This window comes from Coregonus clupeaformis, chromosome 33 (genome assembly GCF_020615455.1).
Source record: "Coregonus clupeaformis isolate EN_2021a chromosome 33, ASM2061545v1, whole genome shotgun sequence".
NCBI lineage: Eukaryota > Metazoa > Chordata > Actinopteri > Salmoniformes > Salmonidae > Coregonus > Coregonus clupeaformis.
In genome coordinates, this window is record NC_059224.1 from 3,869,905 (window position 1) to 3,893,954 (window position 24,050).

Here is a 24,050-nt window from a genome sequence, read left to right on the forward strand (position 1 = left end):
GGCTATAGTAGTAGACGGCTATAGTAGTAGACTGGCTATAGTAGTAGACTGGCTATAGTAGACTGGCTATAGTAGTAGACGGCTATAGTAGTAGACTGGCTATAGTAGTAGACTGGCTATAGTAGTAGACTGGCTATAGTAGTAGACTGGCTATAGTAGTAGACTGGCTATAGTAGTAGACTGGCTATAGTAGCAGACTGCTATATAGTAGACTGGCATATAGTAGACGGCTATAGTAGTAGACTGTGAAGAACTGCTAGTAGTAGACTGTATAGTAGTAGACTGGCTATAGTAGTAGACTGTATAGACGGCTATAGTAGAGACTGGCTATGTAGTAGACTGGCTATGAGAGACTGGCTATAGTAGTAGACCGACTATAGTAGTAGACTGGCTATAGTAGTAGACTGGCTATAGTAGTAGACTGGCTATAGTAGCAGACCGGGCTATAGTAGTAGACTGATAAGTAGTAGATGGCTAGCAGTAGACTGGCTATAGTAGTAGACTGGCTATAGACTGGCTATAGTAGTAGACTCTATAGTAGTAGACTGCAGACAAGTAGTAGACTGGCTATAGTAGTAGACTGGCTATAGTAGTAGACTGGCTATAGATAGTAGTAGACTGGTATAGTAGTAGACTGGCTATAGTAGTAGACTGGCCATAGTAGTAGACTGGCTATAATAGTAGACTGGCTATAGTAGTAGACTGGTTATAGTAGTAGACTGGCTATAGTAGTAGACTGGCTATAGTAGTAGACTGGCTATAGACTGGCTATAGTAGTAGACTGGCTATAGTAGTAGACTGGCTATAGTAGTAGACTGGCTATAGTAGTAGACTGGCTATAGTAGTAGACTGGCTATATAGTAGACTGGCTATAGTAGTAGACTGCTATAGTAGTAGACTGGCTAGTAGACTGGCTATAGTAGTAGACTGGCTATAGTAGTAGACTGGCTATAGTAGCAGACTGGCTATAGTAGTAGACTGGCTATAGTAGTAGACTTGGCTATAGTAGTAGACGGCTATAGTAGCAGACTGGCTATAGTAGTAGACTGGCTATAGTAGTAGACTGGCTATAGTAGTAGACTGGCTATAGTAGTAGACTGGCTATAGTAGTAGACTGGCTATAGTAGTAGACTGGCATAGAGTAGACTGGCTATAGTAGTAGACTGGCTATAGTAGTAGACTGGCTATAGTAGTAGACTGGCTATAGTAGTAGACTGGTTATAGTAGTAGACTGCTATAGTAGTAGACTGGCTATAGATAAGTAGACGGATAGAGTAGACGCCATAGTAGTAGACTGGCTATAGTAGAGACTTATAGTAGTAGACTGGTTATAGTAGTAGACTGGCTATAGTAGTAGACTGGCCAAGTAGTAGACTGGCTATAGTAGTAGACTGGCTATAGTAGTAGACTGGCTATAGTAGACTGGCTATAGTAGTAGACTGGCTATAGTAGTAGACTGGCTATAGTAGTAGACGGATAGTAGTAGACTGGCTATAGTAGTAGACGGCTATAGTAGTAGACGGCTAAAGTAGACTGCTATAGTAGTAGACTGGCTATAGAGTAGACTGGCTATAGTAGTAGACTGGCTATAGTAGTAGACTCTAAGACTGGCTATAGTAGTAGACTGGCTATAGTAGTAGACTGGCCATAGTAGTAGACTGGTATAGTAGAGACTGGCTATAGTAGTAGACTGGCTATAGTAGTAGACTGGCATAGTAGCAGACTGGCTATAGTAGTAGACTGGCTATAGAGTAGACTGGCTATAGTAGTAGACTGGCTATAGTAGTAAGACTGGCTATAGTAGCAGACTGGCTATAGGATAGAGACTGGCATAGTAGTAGACTGGCTATAGTAGAGACGGGCCATAGTAGAGACTGGCAAAGTAGACTGGATAGTAGAGACTGGCTATAGTAGCAGACTGGCCATAGTAGTAGACTGGCTATAGTAGTAGACTGGCTACAGTAGTAGACTGGCTATAGTAGTAGACTGGCTATAGTAGTAGACTGGCTATAGTAGTAGACTGGCTATAGTAGTAGACTGGAGTAGCAGACTGGCTATAGTAGTAGACTGATAGTAGAGAGGCTATAGTAGTAGACTGGCATAGTAGTAGACTGACTATAGTAGTAGACTGGCTATAGTATGAGACGGCTATAGTAGTAGACTGGCTATAGTAGTAGACTGGCTATAGTAGTAGACTGGTTATAGTAGTAGACCGGCTATAGTGCAGACGGCTATAGAGTAGACTGGCTATAGATAGTAGACTGGCTATAGTAGTAGACTGGGTATAGTAGTAGACTGGCTATAGTAGTAGACTGGCTATAGTAGTAGACTGGCTATAGTAGTAGACTGGCCATAGTAGAAGACTGGCTATAGTAGCAGACGGCTATAGGTAGACTGTATAGTAGTAGACGGCTATAGTAGTAGACTGGTATAGTAGTAGACTGGCTATAGTAGTAGACTGGCTATAGTAGTAGACCGGCTATAGTAGCAGACTGGCCATAGTAGAGACCGGCTATAGTATAGACGGCTAAGAGCAGAATAGAGAGACTGGCTATAGTAGTAGACTGGCTATAGTAGTAGACTGTATAGTAGTAGACTGGCCATAGTAGTAGACTGGCTATAGTAGTAGACTGGCTATAGTAGTAGACTGGCATAGTAGTAGACTGGTTATAGTAGTAGACTGGCTATAGTAGTAGACTGGCTATAGACTGAATAGTAGTAGACTGGCTATAGTAGTAGACTGGTATAGTAGTAGACTGGCTATAGCAGTAGACTGGTCATAGTAGCAGACTGGCTATAGTAGTAGACCGGGCTATAGTAGTAGACTGGCTATAGTAGTAGACTGGTTATAGTAGTAGACTGGTATAGTAGTAGACTGGCTTAGTAGCAGACAGTTATAGTAGTAGACTGCATAGTAGTAGACTGGCTATAGTAGTAGACTGGCTATAGTAGCAGATTGGCTATAGAGTAGACTGTATAGTAGTAGACGGCTATAGTAGTAGACTGGCTATAGTAGAGACTGGCTATAGTAGTAGACTGGCTATAGTAGAGACTATAGTAGTAGACGGCTATAATGGATAGAGTAGACTGGCTATAGTAGTAGACTGGCTATAGTAGACTGGCTATAGTAGTAGACTGGCTATAGAGTAGACTGGCTATAGTAGCAGACTGGTATAGACTGGCTATAGTAGTAGACTGGCTATAGTAGTAGACTGGCTATAGTAGCAGACTGCTATAGTAGTAGACTGGCTATAGTAGTAGACTGGTACTGGCTATAGTAGTAGACTGGCTATAGTAGTAGACTGGCTATAGTAGTAGACTGGCTCAGTAGTAGACCGCTATAGTAGTAGACGCTATAGACTGGAATAGTAGTAGACTGGGCTATAGTAGCAGACTGGCTATAGTAGTAGACTGGCTATAGAGTAGACTGGCTATAGTAGTAGACTGGCTATAGTAGTAGACTGGCTATAGAGGTTATAGTAGACTGACTATAGTAGTAGACTGCTATAGTAGTAGACTGGCTATAGACTGGCTATAGTAGCAGACTGGAAGACGGCTATAGTAGTAGACTGGCCAAAGTAGTAGACTGGCTATAATAGAGACTGGCTATAGTAGTAGACTGGCTATAGTAGCGACTGGCTATAGTAGCAGACACTATAGTATAGACGGCTATAGAGTAGACTGGCTATAGTAGTAGACTGGCTATAGTAGTAGACCCATAGTAGTAGACTGGCTATAGTAGTAGACTGGCTATAGTAGAGACTGGCTATAGTAGTAGACTGGCCATAGTAGTAGACTGGCTATAGTAGTAGACTGGCTATAGTAGTAGACTGGCTATAGTAGTAGACGGCTATAGTAGTAGACTGGCTATAGTAGTAGACTGGCCATAGTAGTAGAGACTGGCTATAGACTGGCTATAGTAGTAGACTGGCTATAGTAGTAGACGGGCTATAGTAGTAGACTGGCTATAGTAGTAGACTGCTATAGTAGTAGACTGGCTATAGTAGTAGACTGGCTATAGTAGTAGACTGGCTATAGACTGGCTATAGTAGTAGACTGGCTATAGTAGTAGACTGATAGTAGTAGACTGGCTATAGTAGTAGACTGGCTATAGTAGTAGACTGGCTATAGTAGTAGACTGGCTATAGTAGTAGACTGGCTATAGTAGTAGACTGGCTATAGTAGTAGACTGGCTATAGTAGTAGACTGGCTATAGTAAGACTGGCTATAGTAGTAGACCGGGCATAGTAGCCCAGACTGGCTATAGTAGTAGACTGGCAGTAGTAGACCGGCCATAGTAGTAGACTGGTATAGTAGTAGACTGGTTATAGTAGTAGACTGGCTAGTAGACGGCTAAGTAGTAGACGGCTATAGTAGTAGACTGCTATAGTAGCAGACTGACTATAGTAGTAGACTGGCTATAGTAGTAGACTGGCTATAGACTGGCTATAGTAGTAGACTGTATAGTAGCAGCACTGATGAGTAGACTGGCTATAGTAGTAGACTGGCTATAGTAGTAGACTGGCTATAGTAGCAGACTGGCTATAGTAGTAGACTGGCTATAGTAGTAGACGGCTATAGAGAGACTGCTATAGTAGTAGACTGGCTAGTAGTAGACTGGCTATAGTAGACTGGCTATAGTAGTAGACTGGCTATAGTAGTAGACTGGCTATAGTAGTAGACTGACTTAGTAGCAGTAAGACTGGCTAAGTAGACGGCTAAGTAGTAGACTGGCATAGTAGTAGACTGCAGTAGTAGACTGGCTATAGTAGTAGACTGGCTATAATAGTAGACTGGCTAGGTAGACTGGTATAGTAGTAGACTGGTATAGTAGTAGACTGGCTATAGTAGTAGACTGGCTATAGTAGTAGACTGGCATAGTAGTAGACTGGTGATAGTAGCACTGGGCATAGTAGTAGACTGGCTATAGTAGTAGACTGCTATAGTAGTAGACTGGTATAATAGTAGACTGGCTATAGACTATAGTAGACTGGCTATAGTAGTAGACTGGCTATAGTAGAGACGGCTATAGTAGTAGACTGGCTATAGTAGTAGACCTGCTATATAGTAGACGGCTATAGTAGTAGACTGGCTATAGTAGCAGACTGGCCATAGCAGTAGACCGACTACAGTAGAGACTGGCAATAGTAGTAGACTGGCTATAGTAGTAGACTGGCCATAGTAGCAGACTGGCCATAGTAGTAGACGGCTAAGTAGACTGGCTATAGTAGTAGATGGTATAGTAGTAGACCGGCCATAGTAGTAGACTGGCTATAGTAGTAGACTGGCTATAGTAGTAGACTGGCTATAGTAGTAGACTGGTATAGACTGGCTATAGTAGTAGACTGGCCATAGTAGTAGACTGGTAGTAGCAGACATAGTAGACTGGCTATAGTAGTAGACGGCTATAGTAGCAGACTGGCCTACAGTAGACTGGCTATAGTAGTAGACTGGCTATAGTAGTAGACTGGCCATAGTAGTAGACTGGCTACAGTAGCAGACTGGCTATAGTAGTAGACTGGCTATAGTAGTAGACTGGCTATAGTAGTAGACTGGCTATAGTAGAGACGCTATAGTAGTAGACCGGCCATAGTAGTAGACTGGCCATAGTAGTAGACTGGCTATAGACTGGTATAGTAGAGACTGGCTATAGTAGTAGACTGGCTATATAGTAGACTGGCTATAGTAGCAGACTGGCTATAGTAGTAGACTGGCTATAGTAGTAGACTGGCTAGTAGAGACTGGCTATAGTAGTAGACGGCTATAGTAGTAGACTGGTATAGTAGTAGACTGCTATAGACTGGCTATAGTAGTAGACTGGTTATAGTAGTAGACTGGCTATAGTAGAGACTGGCTATAGTAGTAGACTGGCTATAGTAGTAGACTGGCTATAGATGGTATAGTAGTAGACTGGTTATAGTAGTAGACTGACTATAGTAGTAGACTGGCCTAGTAGTAGACTGGCTATAGTAGTAGACTGGCTAGTGTAGATGGCTATAGTAGTAGACTGACTATATAGTAGACTGGCTATAGCAGTAGACGCTATAATAGTAGACTGGCTATAGTAGTAGACTGGCTATAGTAGTAGAGGCTATAGACTGGTTAAGAGTAGAGGCATAGTAGTAGACTGGCTATAGTAGCAGAGACGCAAGTAGTAGACTGGCTATAGTAGTAGACTGGCTATAGTAGTAGACTGGCTATAGACGGTTATAGTAGTAGACCGGGCATAGTAGTAGACTGGCTATAGTAGTAGACTGGCTATAGTAGTAGACTGGCTATAGAGTAGATGGCTATAGAGTAGACTGGTTAATAGATGGTATAGTAGTAGACTGGCCATAGTAGTAGACTGGCCATATAGTAGACTGGCTATAATAGTAGACTGGCTAGTGCAGACTGGCTATAGACTGGTTATAGTAGTAGACTGATATAGTAGTAGACTGGCTATAGTAGTAGACGGCTATAGTAGTAGACTGGCCATAGTAGTAGACTGGCTATAGACTGGTTATAGTAGTAGACTGACTATAGTAGTAGACGGTATAATAGCAGACGGCCATAGTAGTAGACTGGCTATAATAGTAGACTGGCTATAGTAGTAGACTGGTATAGTAGTAGACCGGCTATAGCGAAGAGATGGCTATAGTAGTAGACGGCCATATAGTAGACTGGCTATAATAGCAGACGGGCTATAGACCGGTTATAGTAGTAGACTGGCTATAGTAGTAGACCGGGCTATAGTAGCAGACTGGCTATAGTAGTAGACTGGTTATAGTAGTGGCTATAGAATGCTAAGTAGTAGACGGGCTATAGTAGCAGACTGGCTATAGTAGTAGACTGGCTATAGTAGTAGACTGGCTATAGTAGTAGACTGGCTATAGAGTAGACTGGCATAGTAGTAGACGGCCACAGTAGAGACCTATAGTAGTAGACTGGCTATGAGCAGACTGGCTATAGTAGTAGACGGAATAGACCGGCTATAGTAGTAGACTGGCCTATAGTAGTAGACTGGCTAAGTAGTAGACGGCTATAGTAGCAGACGGTTATAGTAGCAGACTGACTATAGTAGCAGACTGGTTATAGTAGTAGACTGGCCATAGTAGTAGACTGGCTATAGTAGTAGACTGGCCATAGTAGTAGACTGGCTATAGACTGTATAGTAGTAGACTGGCTATAGTAGTAGACCGGCCATATAGTAGACTGGCTATAGACTGGTATAGTAGTAGACTGGCTATAGTAGTAGATGATAATAGTAGATGACCATAGTAGCAGACGACTATAGTAGCAGACGGGCTTACAGTGCAGACTTGGGTATGGGTAGCAGACCACTACTGGTAACAGCGCTGCTATAGCAGACGGCTACAGTAGGACCGACCATAGTAGTAGACTGGCTATAGTAGTAGACTGGCTATAGTAGTAGACTGGCTATAGTAGTAGACTGGCTATAGATTGGTTATAGTAGTAGACTGACTATAGTAGTAGACTGGCTATAATAGTAGACTGGCTATAGTAGTAGACGGTATAATAGTAGACTGGCTATAGTGAATATAGACTGGCTATAGTAGTAGAGGGTATAGTAGCAGACTGGCCATAGTAGTAGACTGGCTATAGTAGTAGACTGGCTATAGTAGTAGACTGGCTATAGTAGTAGACTGGCTATAGTAGTAGACTGGCTATAGTAGAGACTGGCTAAGTAGCAGACGGTATAGTAGTAGACTGGTATAGTAGTAGACTGGCTATAGTAGTAGACTGGCTATAGTAGTAGACTGGCCATAGTAGCAGACTGGCTATAGTAGTAGACTGGCTATAGTAGTAGACTGGCTATAGTAGAGACGGCTATAGTAGTAGACTGGCTATAGTAGTAGACGGCTAATAGTAGACTGGCTATAGACTGGTTATAGTAGTAGACTGACTATAGTAGTAGACTGGCTATAGTAGCAGACTGGCTATAGTAGTAGACTGGCTATAGTAGTAGACTGGCTATAGACTGGTTATAGTAGTAGACTGGCTATAGTAGCAGACTGGTATAGTAGTAGACGGCTATAGTAGTAGACTGGCTATAGTAGTAGACGTATAGTAGTAGACTGGTATAGAGCATAGTAGTAGACTGACTATAGTAGTAGACTGGCTATAGTAGTAGACTGGCTATAGTAGTAGACTGGCTATAGTAGGTAGACTGGCTATAGTAGTAGACTGGCTATTGAGACTGGTTATAGTAGCAGACTGGCTATAGTAGAGACTGGCTATAATAGTAGACTGGCTATAGTAGTAGACTGCTAAAATAGTAGACTGGCTATAGTAGTAGACGGCTATAGATGAAGTATAGACTGACTATAGTAGTAGACTGGCTATAGTAGCAGACTGGCTATAGTAGTAGACTGGCTATAGTAACTGGCATAGTAGACTGGTTATAGTAGTAGACTGGCTATAGTAGTAGACCGCTATAGTAGTAGACTGGCTATAGTAGTAGACATGGCTATAGTAGTAGACTGGCTATAGACTGCATAGTAGTAGACGACATAGTAGTAGACTGGCTATAGTAGTAGACTGGCTATAGTAGTAGACTGGCATAGTAGAGACTGCATTAGTAGTAGACTGGTTATAGTAGTAGACTGGCTATAGTAGTAGACTGGCTATAGTAGTAGACTGGCTATAGTAGTAGACTGGCTATAGTAGTAGACGGGCTAAGTAGTAGACTGCTATAGTAGTAGACTGGCTATAGTAGCAGACTGGCTATAGTAGTAGACTGGCTATAATAGTAGACTGGCTATGACTTTTAGAGCAGACTGGTATAGTAGTAGACTGGCTATAGTAGTAGACTGGTTATAGTAGTAGACTGGCTATAGTAGTAGACTGGCTATAGTAGTAGACTGGCTATATTAGTAGACTGGCTATAGTAGTAGACTGGTTATAGTAGTAGACTGGCTATAGTAGTAGACTGGCTATAGTAGTAGACTGGCTATAGTAGTAGACTGGCTATAGATTGGTTATAGTAGTAGACTGGCTATAGTAGTAGACTGTATAGTAGTAGACTGGCTATAATAGTAGACTGGCTATAGACTGGTTATAGTAGTAGACTGACTATAGTAGTAGACTGGTTATAGTAGTAGACTGGTAGTAGTAGACTGGCTATAGTAGTAGACGGCTATAGTAGTAGACTGGCTATAGACTGGTTATAGTAGTAGACTGGCTATAGTAGTAGACTGGCCATAATAGTAGACTGGCTATAGACTGGTTATAGTAGTAGACTGGTTATAGTAGTAACTGACAATAGTAGTAGTGCCATTCGTAGCAGACCGCTTATAGCGACTACAGTAGTGTAGATGGCAGTGAGCAGAACCGGGCAGCGACTGGCTATAGCAGCCGAGCACAGGCCAAGTAGTAGACGGTATAGTAGTAGACTGGCTATAGGGTGGCTATAGTAGTAGACTGGCTATAGATTGGTTATAGTAGTAGACTGACTATAGTAGTAGACTGGCTATAATAGTAGAGCTGGCTACAGTAGTAGACTGGCTAGTAGTAGTAGACTGGCCATAGTAGTAGACTGGCTATAGACTGGTTATAGTAGAGACTGACTATAGTAGTAGACTGGCTATAGTATAGACTGGCTATAGTAGTAGACTGGCTCAGAGACTGGCTATAGTAGCAGACCGGTTACAGTAGTAGACCGGCTATAGTAGCAGACTGGCCATAGTAGCAGACTGGGCTAGTAGAGACAGCAGACTGGTATAGTAGTAGACTGGCTATAGTAGTAGACTGGCTATAGTAGTAGACTGGTTATAGTAGTAGACTGGCTATAATAGTAGACTGGCTATAGTAGTAGACTGGCTATAGTAGTAGACTGGCTATAGTAGTAGACTGGCTATAATAGTAGACTGGCTATAGACTGGTTATAGTAGTAGACTGACTATAGTAGTAGACTGGCTATAGTAGCAGACTGGCTATAGTAGTAGACTGGCTATAATAGTAGACTGGCTATAGACTGGTTATAGTAGTAGACTGACTATAGTAGTAGACTGGTTATAGTAGTAGACTGGCTATAGTAGTAGACTGGCTATAGTAGTAGACTGGCTATAGTAGTAGACTGGCTATAGACTGGCTATAATAGTAGACTGACTATAGTAGTAGACTGGTTATAGTAGTAGACTGGCTATAGTAGTAGACTGGCTATAGTAGTAGACTGGCTATAGTAGTAGACTGGCGTATAGATTGGTATAGTAGCAGACTGACTATAGTAGAGACTGGCCATAGAGTAGACTGGCTATAGTAGTAGACTGGCTATAATAGTAGACTGGCTATAGTAGCAGACTGGCACAGACTGGTATAGTAGCAGACGGTATAGTAGTAGACCGGCTATAGTAGTAGACTGGCTATAGTAGCAGACTCGGCTCAGTAGTAGACGGCTATAGACTGGTTTAGTAGTAGACTGGCATAGTAGTAGACTGGCTATAGTAGACTGGCTATAGTAGCAGACTGGCTATAGTAGTAGACTGGCTATAGATTGGTTATAGTAGTAGACTGACTATAGTAGTAGACTGGCTATAATAGTAGACTGGCTATAGTAGTAGACTGGCTATAATAGTAGACTGGCTATAGTAGTAGACTGGCTATAGACTGGTTATAGTAGCAGACTGAATAGTAGCAGACCGGGCTATAGTAGCAGACTGGCAGATAGTAGAGACTGGCTCAAGTAGTAGACTGGCTATAGACTGGTTATAGTAGAGACTGACTATAGTAGCAGACTGGCTATAGTGTAGACTGGCTATAGTAGTAGACTGGCCATAGTAGCAGACTGGCTATGAGACCGGTTATAGTAGTAGACTGGTTATAGTAGCAGACTGGCTATAGTAGCAGACTGGTTATAGTAGTAGACTGATATAGTAGTAGACTGGCTATAGTAGTAGACTGGCTATATAGTAGACTGGCTATAGTAGTAGACTGGTTATAGTAGTAGACTGGCTATAGTAGTAGACTGGCTATAGTAGTAGACGGCTATAGTAGTAGACTGGCTATAGACTGTTGATAGTAGTAGACTGGCTATAGTAGCAGACTGGCTATAGTAGTAGACTGGCTATAATAGTAGACTGGCTATAGACTGGTTATAGTAGTAGACTGACTATAGTAGTAGACTGGTTATAGTAGTAGACTGGCTATAGTAGTAGACTGGCTATAGTAGTAGACTGGCTATAGTAGCAGACTGGCTATAGATGGCTATAGTAGTAGACTGGCCATAGTAGTAGACTGGCTATAGTAGTAGACTGGCTATAGACGGTTGTAGTAGTAGACTGGTTATAGTAGTAATGAAAATAATAATAGTATGCCATTTAGCAGACGGCTTGTTATCCAAAGCGACACAGTCATGCGTGCATACATTGTATAGGTGGTCGGGACAACCCAGTACCTTGGCGTACAAGCGCAGGCTCTACCAGCTGAGCTACAGAGACCACTAGTAGTAGACTGGCTATAGTAGTAGACTGGCTATAGTAGTAGACTGGCTATAGTAGTAGACTGGCTATAGACTGGTTATAGTAGTAGACTGACTATAGTAGCAGACCGCTATAGTAGTAGAGCTATAGTAGTAGACTGGCTATAGTAGTAGACTGACTATAGTAGTAGACTGGCTATAGACTGGTTATAGTAGACGACTATAGTAGTAGACTGGCTATAGTAGTAGACTGGCTATAGTAGTAGACTGGCTCTAGTAGAGACTGGCTAGTAGACTGGTTATAGTAGTAGACTGACTATAGTAGTAGACTGGCTATAGTAGCAGACTGGCTATAGTAGTAGACTGGCTATAGTAGTAGACTGGCTATAGACTGGTTATAGTAGTAGACTGGCTATAGTAGTAGACTGGCTATAGTAGTAGACTGGCTATAGTAGTAGACTGGTTATAGTAGTAGACTGGCTATAGGCATAGTAGACTGGCTATAGTAGTAGACTGGCTATAGTAGTAGACTGGCTATAGTAGTAGACTGGCTATAATAGTAGACTGGCTATAGACTGGTTATAGTAGTAGACTGGCTATAGTAGTAGACTGGCTATAGCAGTAGACTGGTTATAGTAGTAGACTGACTATAGTAGTAGACTGACTATAGTAGTAGACTGGTTATAGTAGTAGACTGGCTATAGTAGTAGACTGGCTATAGATTGGTTATAGTAGTAGACTGGCTATAGTAGTAGACTGGCTATAATAGTAGACTGGCTATAGTAGTAGACTGGCTATAGTAGTAGACTGGCTATAGTAGTAGACTGGCTATAGATGCTATAGTAGTAGACTGGCTATAGTAGCAGACTGGCTATAGTAGTAGACTGGCTATAGTAGGGCTATACAGAGACTGGCCATAGTAGCAGACTGGCTATAGACGGTTATAGTAGCAGACTGGCTATAGTAGTAGACTGGCTAGTAGTAGTAGACTGGCTAGTAGAGACTGGCTAGTAGAGACTGGCTATAGTAGAGACGGCTATAGTAGTAGACTGGTTATAGTAGTAGACTGGTTATAGTAGTAGACTGGCTATAGTAGTAGACTGGCTATACTAGTAGACTGGTTATAGTAGTAGACTGGTTATAGTAGTAGACTGGCTATAGTAGTAGACTGGCTATAGTAGTAGACTGGCTATAATAGTAGACTGGCTATAATAGTAGACTGGCTATAGTAGTAGACTGGCTATACTAGTAGACTGGTTATAGTAGTAGACTGACTATAGTAGTAGACTGGCTATAGTAGCAGACTGGCTATAGTAGTAGACTGGCTATAATAGTAGACTGGCTATAGACTGGTTATAGTAGTAGACTGACTATAGTAGTAGACTGGCTATAGTAGTAGACTGGCTATAGTAGTAGACTGGCTATAGACTGGCTATAGACTGGCTATAGTAGTAGACTGGCTATAGACTGGCTATAATAGTAGACTGGCTATAGTAGTAGACTGGCTATAATAGTAGACTGGCTATAGTAGTAGCAGACTGGCTATAAACAGTAGACTGACTATAGTAGTAGACTGGCTATAGTAGCAGACTGGCTATAGCAGTAGACTGGCTATAGTAGTAGACTGGCTATAATAGTAGACTGGCTATAATAGTAGACTGGCTATAATAGCAGACTGGCTATAGTAGTAGACTGGCTATAGTAGCAGACTGGCCATAGTAGTAGACTGGCTATAATAGTAGACTGGCTATAGTAGTAGACTGGCTATGAGACTGGCTATAAGTAGCAGACTGGCTATAGTAGTAGACTGGCCATAATAGTAGACTGGCTATAGTAGTAGACTGGCTATAGTAGTAGACTGGCTATAGACTGGCTATAGTAGTAGACTGGCTATAGTAGTAGACTGGCTATAGTAGCAGACTTAAGACTATAGTAGTAGACTGGCTATAATAGTAGACTGGCTATAGACTGGTTATAGTAGTAGACTGACTATAATAGTAGACTGACTATAGTAGTAGACTGGCTATAGTAGCAGACTGGCTATAGTAGTAGACTGGCTATAGTAGTAGACTGGCTATAGAGACTGGCTATAGTAGTGCCAGACTGGCTATAGTAGTAGACTGACTATAGTAGTAGACTGGCTATAGTAGCAGACTGGCTATAGTAGTAGACTGGCTATAGTAGTAGACTGGCTATAGTAGCAGACTGGCTATAGTAGCAGACTGGCTATAGTAGCAGACTGGCTATAGTAGCAGACTGGCTATAGTAGTAGACTGGGGGACACAAACCTTGATCTTGACAAACTCAAACTGGAAGAGGTTGGTGCTGGTGGGACGCACAAACACAGCAGGGAACAGCTTGGTGTTGGACTCCACCTAGACACACAAGAATATACACACAATCATTACCTCAAGAACAACATCAACAGCCTATAGACACACAACAATAAACCACACACCATTACAATATCTCAACCACCTAGGACAGCAAATCAACCACCCACTTAGAGTCAATCACACATCCTCAACTCTAAAGGCATGGTTACTAAATTGAGTTGCACTTGGTACACTTGATATGATTGTCAACAACACTTCAGGGATTGAAGCTAGTGTTATTTTCACCTTTGAGTTCTAGAACTCTCTAAATTCTCAAGGTAGAACACTCAGCATTCTAAGTATGATGTAATCTATATGGTAATCTATATGGTAATCATGTGTCTCTGTCTCTCCCCAGCTCAGTTAGAACTGTGTCTGGCTATGTCCCAATTGGCACCCTTTTCCCCTATATAGTGTACTTATTTTGACCAGGGCCCACAGGGCTCATTTGGGACACAACCTCTGTCGTCTAAGAGATGCTTCCTGATACCCTGCAGATAATTACACAGCCATCACAACTCATCTGTCTGTGGTGGTCTGCGTTGGGGGGAAGGACAGGCACAGCTCTCGCTCTTGAAGGTAACAACTCTGTTATTTAGAGTAAAAGATCATTGACATTTGGGCCATCTTGGCCTGCATTCAGACAGCCGACTGATTAGTTAGGTCTTTTAAACTGCTCCTCTGGTGCCTGTCAGACCATTACACAGTGAATCAATGCCAGCCATCAGCAGATAGAGCCTGCGTCCCAAATGGCACCCTATTCCCAATAGCAGAGCCTGGTCAAAAGTAGTGCACTATAGAGGGAATAGGGTGCCATTTGGGACACAGTATATACTTGGACAGGGGGCCAGACAGTGAATCAGACAGTGTATCATCAATTCCAGCAGCCATCAGACAACAGCCAGAGAGAGAGAGAGAGAGAGAGAGAGAGAGAGAGAGAGAGAGAGAGAGAGAGTCTGGGGGCTGAACCATTGATGTAGTGAGTAAAGACTAAAGCTTCTCATCAGGGTAAAAGCCTACTTTATTTCCTTAGAGAGGGACAATCCTTCGATCCTTTCGTAGCCAATTCACTTCACAGTCTGAGGAAAAAGAGGAGGTCCTTTGGCTGGGACTCTACTTTGTACGCCACACAATTGGGTTATCAGCTAACGTGAATCCAATGTGAGAACTAAACCGTTGAGCCCTGACTACTGTAATCTATACTGTACGTTGAATGTAATTAGGTCTACCTCGTAGGTGGTCGCCAGCTCCTTGCCATTGGCTGTGAAGGAGAGAAAGCCTGTTGCCAGATCAACGAGACAGCCAATCTCCAGGTCGATGTTAGACCGGGATGAGGAGTGGGAGGAGCTGACAACATCTCCAGCACACACCATGTAGCAGTTACTCCTCCGAACACTGGAACGGACAGACAGTGGAGGGAAGAGAGTTTAAAAAAGTGAGTGACGGAGGGAGGGAGGGATCAAGAGAGTAATCAAGTGAGTTAGTGAATGTGTGAGTGAGTGAGTACATGAATGAATGATGTCAACACTCCTGTTAAATGTCTATCCCTAAAAAGCAAGAACTTGCCTCTCGTGGACACGTCCCCTCTCGTCTCCCAGGGTTACGGTAACCGTGCGTGTCTTGTTGAGGCTAAATTGTTTGCTATGGTAATGGTAGTCAGGGGTTACCCAGCCAACCCACACCGATGCTGGGTCCTGGCCAGCAAACACCCTCACTGAGTGATAGTACGTTGTGATGCTGCCATAATCATCTTGCTTTGGAGGCTGACTGCAAAAGGAAAAGCACCAGGTAAAATCAACGATATGTTATCAGGTCCCGCCTTCACATTAAGTAAGTGTATAAAATAATCTTATATTGATTGATAGATTGATGTTTATTGCCTTCCAAAAGGAAAATTGGAATTTCTAAAGCCTTGGTTGAAAGCAAAATGTGTGTTTCTGCCTTAGTGTTTCTGCCTCAGTGTTTCTGCCTCAGTGTTTCTGCCTCAGTGTTTCTACCTCAGTGTTTCTGCCTCAGTGTTTCTACCTCAGTGTTTCTGCCTCAGTGTTTCTACCTCAGTGTTTCTGCCTCAGTGTTTCTGCCTCAGTGTTTCTGACCTGAGTTTCTGCCTCAGTGTTTCTGACCTGAGTTTCTGCCTCAGTGTTTCTGACCTGAGTTTCTGAGACTCGTCAGCCTTGATATGAGGAGCGTGGAGCTCTACAGGCATGCTCAGTCTGCAGTACAGCATGTCACTGTTGCTCTGCTGGGTCCCAAACGTCTTGTGTGTCACCTTCAGACACGGGGGGTTGTCAACTGTCCCATCTATCCTCGTCACCTGGGGACAGCACAATCAGATTAAGAGGGGAGGAGCAGTCACAATCAGAGGGGAAGAGCAGTCACAATCAGATTCAGAGGGGAAGGGCAGTCACAATCAGAGGAGGAGCAGTCACATAGAGAGAGAAGGAGCAGTCACAATCAGATTCAGAGGGAGGAGCAGTCACAATCAGATTCAGAGGAGGAGCAGTGACAATCAGATTCAGAGAGGAGGAGCAGTCACAATCAGATTCAGAGAGGAGGAGCAGTCACAATCAGATTCAGAGGGGAGGAGCAGTCACAATCAGATTCAGAGGGAGGAGCAGTCACAATCAGATTCAGAGGGGAGGAGCAGTCACAATCAGATTCAGAGGGGAGGAGTAGTCACAATCGGATTCAGAGGGGAGGAGCAGTCACAATCAGATTCAGAGAGGAGGAGCAGTCACAATCACAATCAGAGGGTAGGAGCAGTCAAAATCAGATTCAGAGGGGAGGAGCAGTCACAATCAGATTCAGAGGGGAAGAGCAGTCACAATCAGAGGGGAAGAGCAGTCACAATCAGATTCAGAGGGGAGGAGCAGTCACAATCAGATTCAGAGAGGAGGAGCAGTCACAATCAGATTCAGAGGGGAGGAGCAGTCACAATCAGATTCAGAGGGGAGGAGCAGTCACAATCAGATTCAGAGAGGAGGAGCAGTCACAATCACAATCAGAGGGTAGGAGCAGTCACAATCAGATTCAGAGGGGAGGAGCAGTGACAATCAGTGGGGAAGAGCAGTCACAATCAGATTCAGAGGGGAGGAGTAGTCCAAATCAGATTCAGAGGGGAGGAGCAGTCACAAACACATTCAGAGGGGAGGAGCAGTCACAATCAGATTCAGAGGGGAGGAGCAGTAACAATAAGATTCAGAGTGGAGGAGCAGTCACAATCAGATTCAGAGGGGAGGAGCAGTCACAATCAGATTCAGAGGGGGGGGAGCAGTCAAAATCAGAGAAGAAGGGCTGTCACAATCAGATTCAGAGAGGAGGAGCAGTCACAATCTCATTTAGAGGGTAGGAGCAGTCACAATCAGATTCAGAGGGGAGGAGCAGTGACAATCGGTGGGGAAGAGCAGTCACAATCAGATTCAGAGGAGGAGCAGTTACAAACAGATTCAGAGGGAGGAGCAGTCACAAGTCAGATTCAGAGGGAGGAGCAGTCACAATCAGATTCAGAGGGGAGGAGCAGTCACAATCAGATTCAGAGGGGAGGAGCAGTCACAATCAGATTCAGAGAGGAGGAGCAGTCACAATCAGATTCAGAGGGGAGGAGCAGTCACAATCAGATTCAGAGAGGAGGAGCAGTCACAATCACAATCAGAGGGTAGGAGCAGTCACAATCAGATTCACAGGGGAGGAGCAGTCACAATCAGAGGGGAAGGGCAGTCACAATCAGATTCAGAGGATGAGCAGTCACAATCAGATTCAGAGGGAAGAGCAGTCACAATCAGATTCAGAGGGGAAGAGCAGTCACAATCAGATTCAGAGGAAGAGCAGTCACAATCAGATTCAGAGGGGAGCAGTACAAAATCAGATTCAGAGGGGGAGGAGCAGTCACAATCAGATTCAGAGAGGAGGAGCAGTCACAATCAGATTCAGAGAGGAGGCAGTCACAATCAGATTCAGAGAGAGGAGCAGTCCCAATCAGATTCAGTGGGGAGGAGTAGTCACAATCGATTCAGAGGGGAGGAGCAGTCACAATCAGATTCAGAGGGAGGAGCAGTCAAATCACAATCAGAGGGTAGTGGAGCAGTCAAAATCAGATTCAGAGGGAGGAGCAGTCACAATCAGATTCAGAGAGGAGGAGCAGTCACAATCACAATCAGAGGGTAGGTGTAGTCAAAATCAGATTCAGAGGAGGAGCAGTCACAATCAGATTCAGAGGGGAAGAGCAGTCACAATCAGAGGGGGAAGAGCAGTCACAATCAGATTCAGAGAGGAGGAGCAGTCACAATCAGATTCAGAGAGAGGAGGAGCAGTCACAATCAGATTCAGAGGGAGGAGCAGTCATCAATCAGATTCAGAGGGGAGGAGTTAAACAGTCACAATCGGATTCAGGAGAGAGGAGCAGTCACAATCACAATCAGAGGGTAGGAGCAGTCACAATCAGATTCAGAGGGAGGAGCAGTGACAATCAGTGGGGAAGAGCAGTCACAATCAGATTCAGAGGAGGAGTAGTCCAAATCAGATTCAGAGGAGGAGCAGTCACAAACACATTCAGAGAGGAGCAGTCACAATCAGATTCAGAGGGGAGGAGTCACAATAAGATTCAGAGTGGAGGAGCAGTCACAATCAGATTCAGAGGGAGGAGCAGTCAAAATCAGAGAAGACTATACAATCAGATTCAGAGGAGGAGCAGTACAATCTCATTTAGAGGGTAGGAGCAGTCACAATCAGATTCAGAGGGAGGAGCAGTGACAATCGGTGGGGAAAAGCAGTCACAATTCAGATTCAGAGGGAGGACAGTTACAAAACAGATTCAGAAGGAGGAGCAGTCACAATTCGATTCAGAGGGAGGAGAAATACAATCAGATTCAGAGGGAGGAGCAGTCACAATCAGATTCAGGGAGGAGCAGTCACAATCAGATTCAGAGAGGAGGAGCAGTCAAAATCAGATTCAGAGGGGAGGAGCAGTCACAATCAGATTCAGAGAGGAGGAGCAGTCACAATCAGAATCAGAGGGAGGGAGAGAGGAAGCAGTCACAATCAGATTCAGAGGGGAGGAGCAGTCACAATCAGATTCAGAGGGAAGAGGTAATACAATCGGATTCAGAGGGGAGGAGCAGTCACAATCAGATTCAGAGGGGAGGAGCAGTCACAATCACAATCAGAGGGTAGGAGCAGTCAAAATCAGATTCAGAGGGAGGGAGCAGTCACAATCAGATTCAGAGGAGGAGCAGTCACAATCACAATCAGAGGGTAGGAGTAGTCAAAATCAAGATTCAGAGGAGGAGCAGTCACAATCAGATTCAGAGGAAGAGCAGTCACAATCAGAGGAAGAGCAGTCACAATCAGATTCAGAGGGGGAGGAGCAGTCACAATCAGATTCAGAGAGGAGGAGCAGTCACAATCAGGATTCAGAGGGGAGGAGCAGTCACAATCAGATTCAGAGGGGAGGGAGCAGTCACAATCAGATTCAGAGAGGAGGAGCAGTCACAATCACAATCAGAGGGTAGAAGTCACAATCAGATTCAGAGGGGAGGAGCAGGACAATCAGTAAGAGCAGTCACAATCAGATTCAGAGGGGAGGAGTAGTCCAAATCAGATTCAGAGGGGAGGAGCAGCACAAACACATTCAGGGGAGGAGCAGTGAGGGGAGAGGAGTAACAATAAGATTCAGAGTGGAGGAGCAGTCACAATCAGATTCAGAGGGGAGGAGCAGTCACAATCAGATTCAGAGGGGGGGGAGCAGTCAAAATCAGAGAAGAAGGGCTGTCACAATCAGATTCAGAGAGGAGGAGCAGTCACAATCTCATTTAGAGGGTAGGAGCAGTCACAATCAGATTCAGAGGGGAGGAGCAGTGACAATCGGTGGGAAGAGCAGTCACAATCAGATTCAGAGGGGAGGAGCAGTTACAAACAGATTCAGAGGGGAGGAGCAGTCACAATCAGATTCAGAGGGGAGGAGCAGTCACAATCAGATTCAGAGGGGAGGAGCAGTCACAATCAGATTCAGAGGGGAGGAGCAGTCACAATCAGATTCAGAGAGGAGGATTAGTCACAATCAGATTCAGAGGGGAGGAGCAGTCACAATCAGATTCAGAGAGGAGGAGCAGTCACAATCACAATCAGAGGGTAGGAGGCAGTCACAATCAGACCAGGGGAAGGGCAGTCACAATCAGATTCAGAGGGATGAGCAGTCACAATCAGAGTCAGAGGGGAAGAGCAGTCACAATCGATTCGAGGAAGAGCAGTCAGCAATCAGATTCAGAGGGAAGAGCAGTCACAATCAGATTCAGAGGGGAGGAGCAGTCAAATCAGATTCAGAGGGAGGAGGCAGTCACAATCAGATTCAGAGGAGGAGGAGCAGTCACAATCACAATCAGAGGGTAGGAGCAGTCAAAATCAGATTCAGAGGGGAGGAGCAGTCACAATCAGATTCAGAGGGGAAGAGCAGTCACAATCAGATTCAGAGGGGACGAGCAATCACAATCAGATTCAGAGAGGAGGAGCAGTCACAATCAGATTCAGAGGGGAGGAGCAGTCACAATCAGATTCAGAGGGGAGGAGCAGTCACAATCAGATTCAGAGGGGAATGGCAGTCACAATCAGATTCAGAGGGGAAGAGCAGTCACAATCAGATTCAGAGAGGAGGAGCAGTCACAATCAGATTCAGAGGGGAGGAGTAGTCACAATCAGATTCAGAGGGGAGGAGCAGTCACAATCAGATTCAGAGGGGAGGAGCAGTCACAATCAGATTCAGAGGGGAGGAGCAGTTACAATCAGAATCAGAGGGGAGGAGCAGTCACAATCAGATTCAGAGGGGAGGAGTAGTCACAATCTCATTTAGAGGGTAGGAGCAGTCACAATCAGATTCAGAGGGGAGGAGCAGTTACAATCAGAGTCAGAGGGGAGGAGCAGTCACAATCAGATTCAGAGGGGAAGGGCAGTCACAATCAGATTCAGAGGGGAAGAGCAGTCACAATCAGAGAAGAAGGGCTGTCACAATCAGATTCAGAGAGGAGGAGCAGTCACAATCTCATTTAGAGGGTAGGAGCAGTCACAATCAGATTCAGAGGGGAGGAGCAGTGACAATCAGTGGGGAAGAGCAGTCACAATCAGATTCAGAGGGGAGGAGGAGCCAATCAGATTCAGAGGGAGGAGCAGTGACAATCAGATTCAGAGGGAAGAGCAGTCACAATCAGATTCAGAGGGGAGGAGCAGTCACAATCAGATTCAGAGGGGAAGAGCAGTCACAATCAGATTCAGAGGGGAGGAGCAGTGACGATCAGAGGGGAGGAGCAGTCACAATCAGATTCAGAGGGGAGGAGCAGTCACAATCAGATTCAGAGGGGAAGAGCAGTCACAATCAGAGGGGAAGAGCAGTCACAATCAGATTCAGAAGGGAGGAGCAGTCACAATCAGATTCAGAGGGGAGGAGCAGTCACAATCAGATTCAGAGGGGGGGGAGCAGTCAAAATCAGAGAAGAAGGGCTGTCACAATCAGATTCAGAGAGGAGGAGCAGTCACAATCTCATTTAGAGGGTAGGAGCAGTCACAATCAGATTCAGAGGGGAGGAGCAGTGACGATCAGAGGGAGCAGTCACAATCAGATTCAGAGGAGGAGCAGTCACAATCAGATTCAGAGGGGAAAAGCAGTCACAATCAGAGGAAGAGCAGTCACAATGCATAGTCACTTTAACTCTACCCACATGTACATATTACCTCAACTACCTCAACTAGCCGGTGCCCCGCACATTGACTATGCAACAGTACCCCCTGTATATATAGCTCCTACTGTCACTTTATTTTACTGATATATAGCCTCCTACTCACTTTATTTTACTTCTGCTCTTTTTTCAACACTTTTGTTGTTGTTTTATTCTTACTTTTTTTTGTTTAAAATAAATGCACTGTTGGTTAAGGGCTGTAAGTAAGCATTTCACTGTAATGTCTGCACCTGTTGTATTCGGCGCATGTGACCAATAAAATTTGATTTGATTTGATTTGATTTGACAATCAGATTCAGAAGGGAGGAGTAGTCACAATCTCATTTAGAGGGTAGGAGCAGTCACAATCAGATTCAGAGGGGAGGAGGAGTCACAATCAGAGTCAGAGGGGAGGAGGAGTCACAATCAGATTCAGAGGGGAGGAGCAGTCACAATCAGATTCAGAGGGGAGGAGCAGTGATGATCAGAGGGGAGGAGCAGTCACAATCAGATTCAGAGGGGAGGAGCAGTCACAATCAGATTCAGAGGGGAGGAGCAGTCACAATCAGATTCAGAGGGGAGGAGCAGTGACGATCAGAGGGGAGGAGCAGTCACAATCAGATTCAGAGGGAAGAGCAGTCACAATCAGAGGGAAGAGCAGTCACAATCAGATTCAGAAGGGAGGAGTAATCACAATCAGATTCAGAGGGAGGAGCAGTCACAATCAGATTCAGAGGGGAGGAGCAGTCACAATCAGATTCAGAGGGGAATAGCAGTCACAATCAGATTCAGAGGGGAGGAGCAGTCACAATCATATTCAGAGGGGAAGGGCAGTCACAATCAGATTCAGAGGGGAGGAGCAGTGACAATCAGATTCAGAGGGGAGGAGCTATTGACGATCAGAGGAGGAGCAGTCACAATCAGATTCAGAGGGGAGGAGCAGTCACAATCAGATTCAGAGGGGAGGAGCAGTCACGATCAGATTCAGAGGGGATGAGCAGTCACAATCAGATTCAGAGGGGAGGAGCAGTCACAATCAGATTCAGAGGGGAGGAGCACTCACAATCAGATTCAGATGGGAGGAGCAGTCACAATCAGATTCAGAGAGGAGGAGCAGTCACAATCAGATTCAGAGGGGAGGAGCAGTCACAATCAGATTCAGAGAGGAGGAGCAGTCACAATCACAATCAGAGGGGATGAGCAGTCACAATCTGATTCAGAGGGGAGGAGCAGTCACAATCAGATTCAGAGGGGAATAGCAGTCACAATCAGATTCAGAGGGGAGGAGCAGTCACAATCAGATTCAGAGGGGAATAGCAGTCACAATCAGATTCAGAGGGAGAAGCAGTCACAATCATATGGAGAGAGAATGATTAGCATTCAGAACCAGGGAGGAAACTTTACGTTTTGGCACATCTTAAACCACTGACAAACCAATTTGCTTTAAATCGTCAGGCTTTAGTGGAGATTGATCAACATCAGGCCCTTGGGTAATCATGCCACTAAATAGTAAACGGTACCTCGATATGGTTGTGGTCCTTGGGGATGTTGACGAAGGTAGGCAGGCGTTTGCTGAACCACATGGTGACCTCTGTTCATGTTGACAGCGAAGGGTTCGAAGCCCTCCTGCAGGCCACACATGGTGTAGTACTTAAAGGTGCTGGCGTCCTTCCCCAGGTTCATTGCAATCTCAGACTGTGGCCAGACAACACACTGAGATGGCAAGCCTGGAGGGGTTAGGAGTCAGGAGTCAGAGGTTAGAGGTTATAAAGGTCGATCTGGGACTGGGCCTGACAACACACACTGGGATGAAGCCTGGAGGAGTGGTGGTCAGAGGGTAAAGGTTGAAGGTCGATCTGGGACTGGGCCAGTCAACTCACTGCGATGAACCCTGGAAAGCATAGAGGTCAGAGTTAACGTGTGTTTTTGGAAAGGAGCTAATCTTAAACCTCAACCCAAAAGCACTTAACTCCGCAAAACTACCACATTATTTGGAAAGCACTCTGTTACACCGCACTCCCCTAGATTCTAGAATATTGGAGAATAAGCTTAATTTGGAGCACAACAACCACCATGATTTACATTAATAACTGGCCTCCAACGCTTAGCACAAGAAATAGAAAAGATTTTCCCATTGCTTTGCTGGTTTTATTCTTTCACTTTATGTTTACATAAACATACAGGGCGGCTAGGTAGCTTAGTGGGTAAGAGCGTTGTGCTGGCAGTGGTCGAAAGGTCGCTGGTTCTAATCCCGACGTCTAGTGAAAAATCTGTCGATGTGCCCTTAAGCAAGGACTTAACCCTAATTGCTCCTGTAAGTTCGCTCTGGATAAGAAGCGACTAAAAATATCAAATATACATACTCTCCACGCCGATTCTAGAAAATAGATTCAAACCTCAAGATTACCTTTCTGGTAAATCACATCTTATATATGGATACATTTAAACCCATTTCATGATACAAAGCCAATTTATGTGAAAGCGGACAATAAAACAGTTTATTTTATCTCTGAGTGAAAACACAAAAGATTAGCTTAGGAAGGATGGAACCTCAAT

General features: G+C 44.4%; 1 protein-coding gene across 1 annotated transcript in view; it reads right to left on the minus strand.

Annotated features, from left to right (window-relative positions):
• LOC121548540 (ryanodine receptor 3) overlaps positions 1–23,177 on the minus strand; it is a 128,897-nt gene extending 105,720 nt beyond the window's left edge. Inside the window, 6 exon segments of the mRNA XM_045210126.1 lie at positions 13,708–13,794; positions 15,024–15,189; positions 15,361–15,561; positions 15,945–16,108; positions 23,015–23,084; positions 23,086–23,177. Coding sequence (XP_045066061.1) covers positions 13,708–13,794; positions 15,024–15,189; positions 15,361–15,561; positions 15,945–16,108; positions 23,015–23,084; positions 23,086–23,177 — 780 coding nt within the window.
• Between the last annotated feature and the right edge of the window lie 873 nt (positions 23,178–24,050).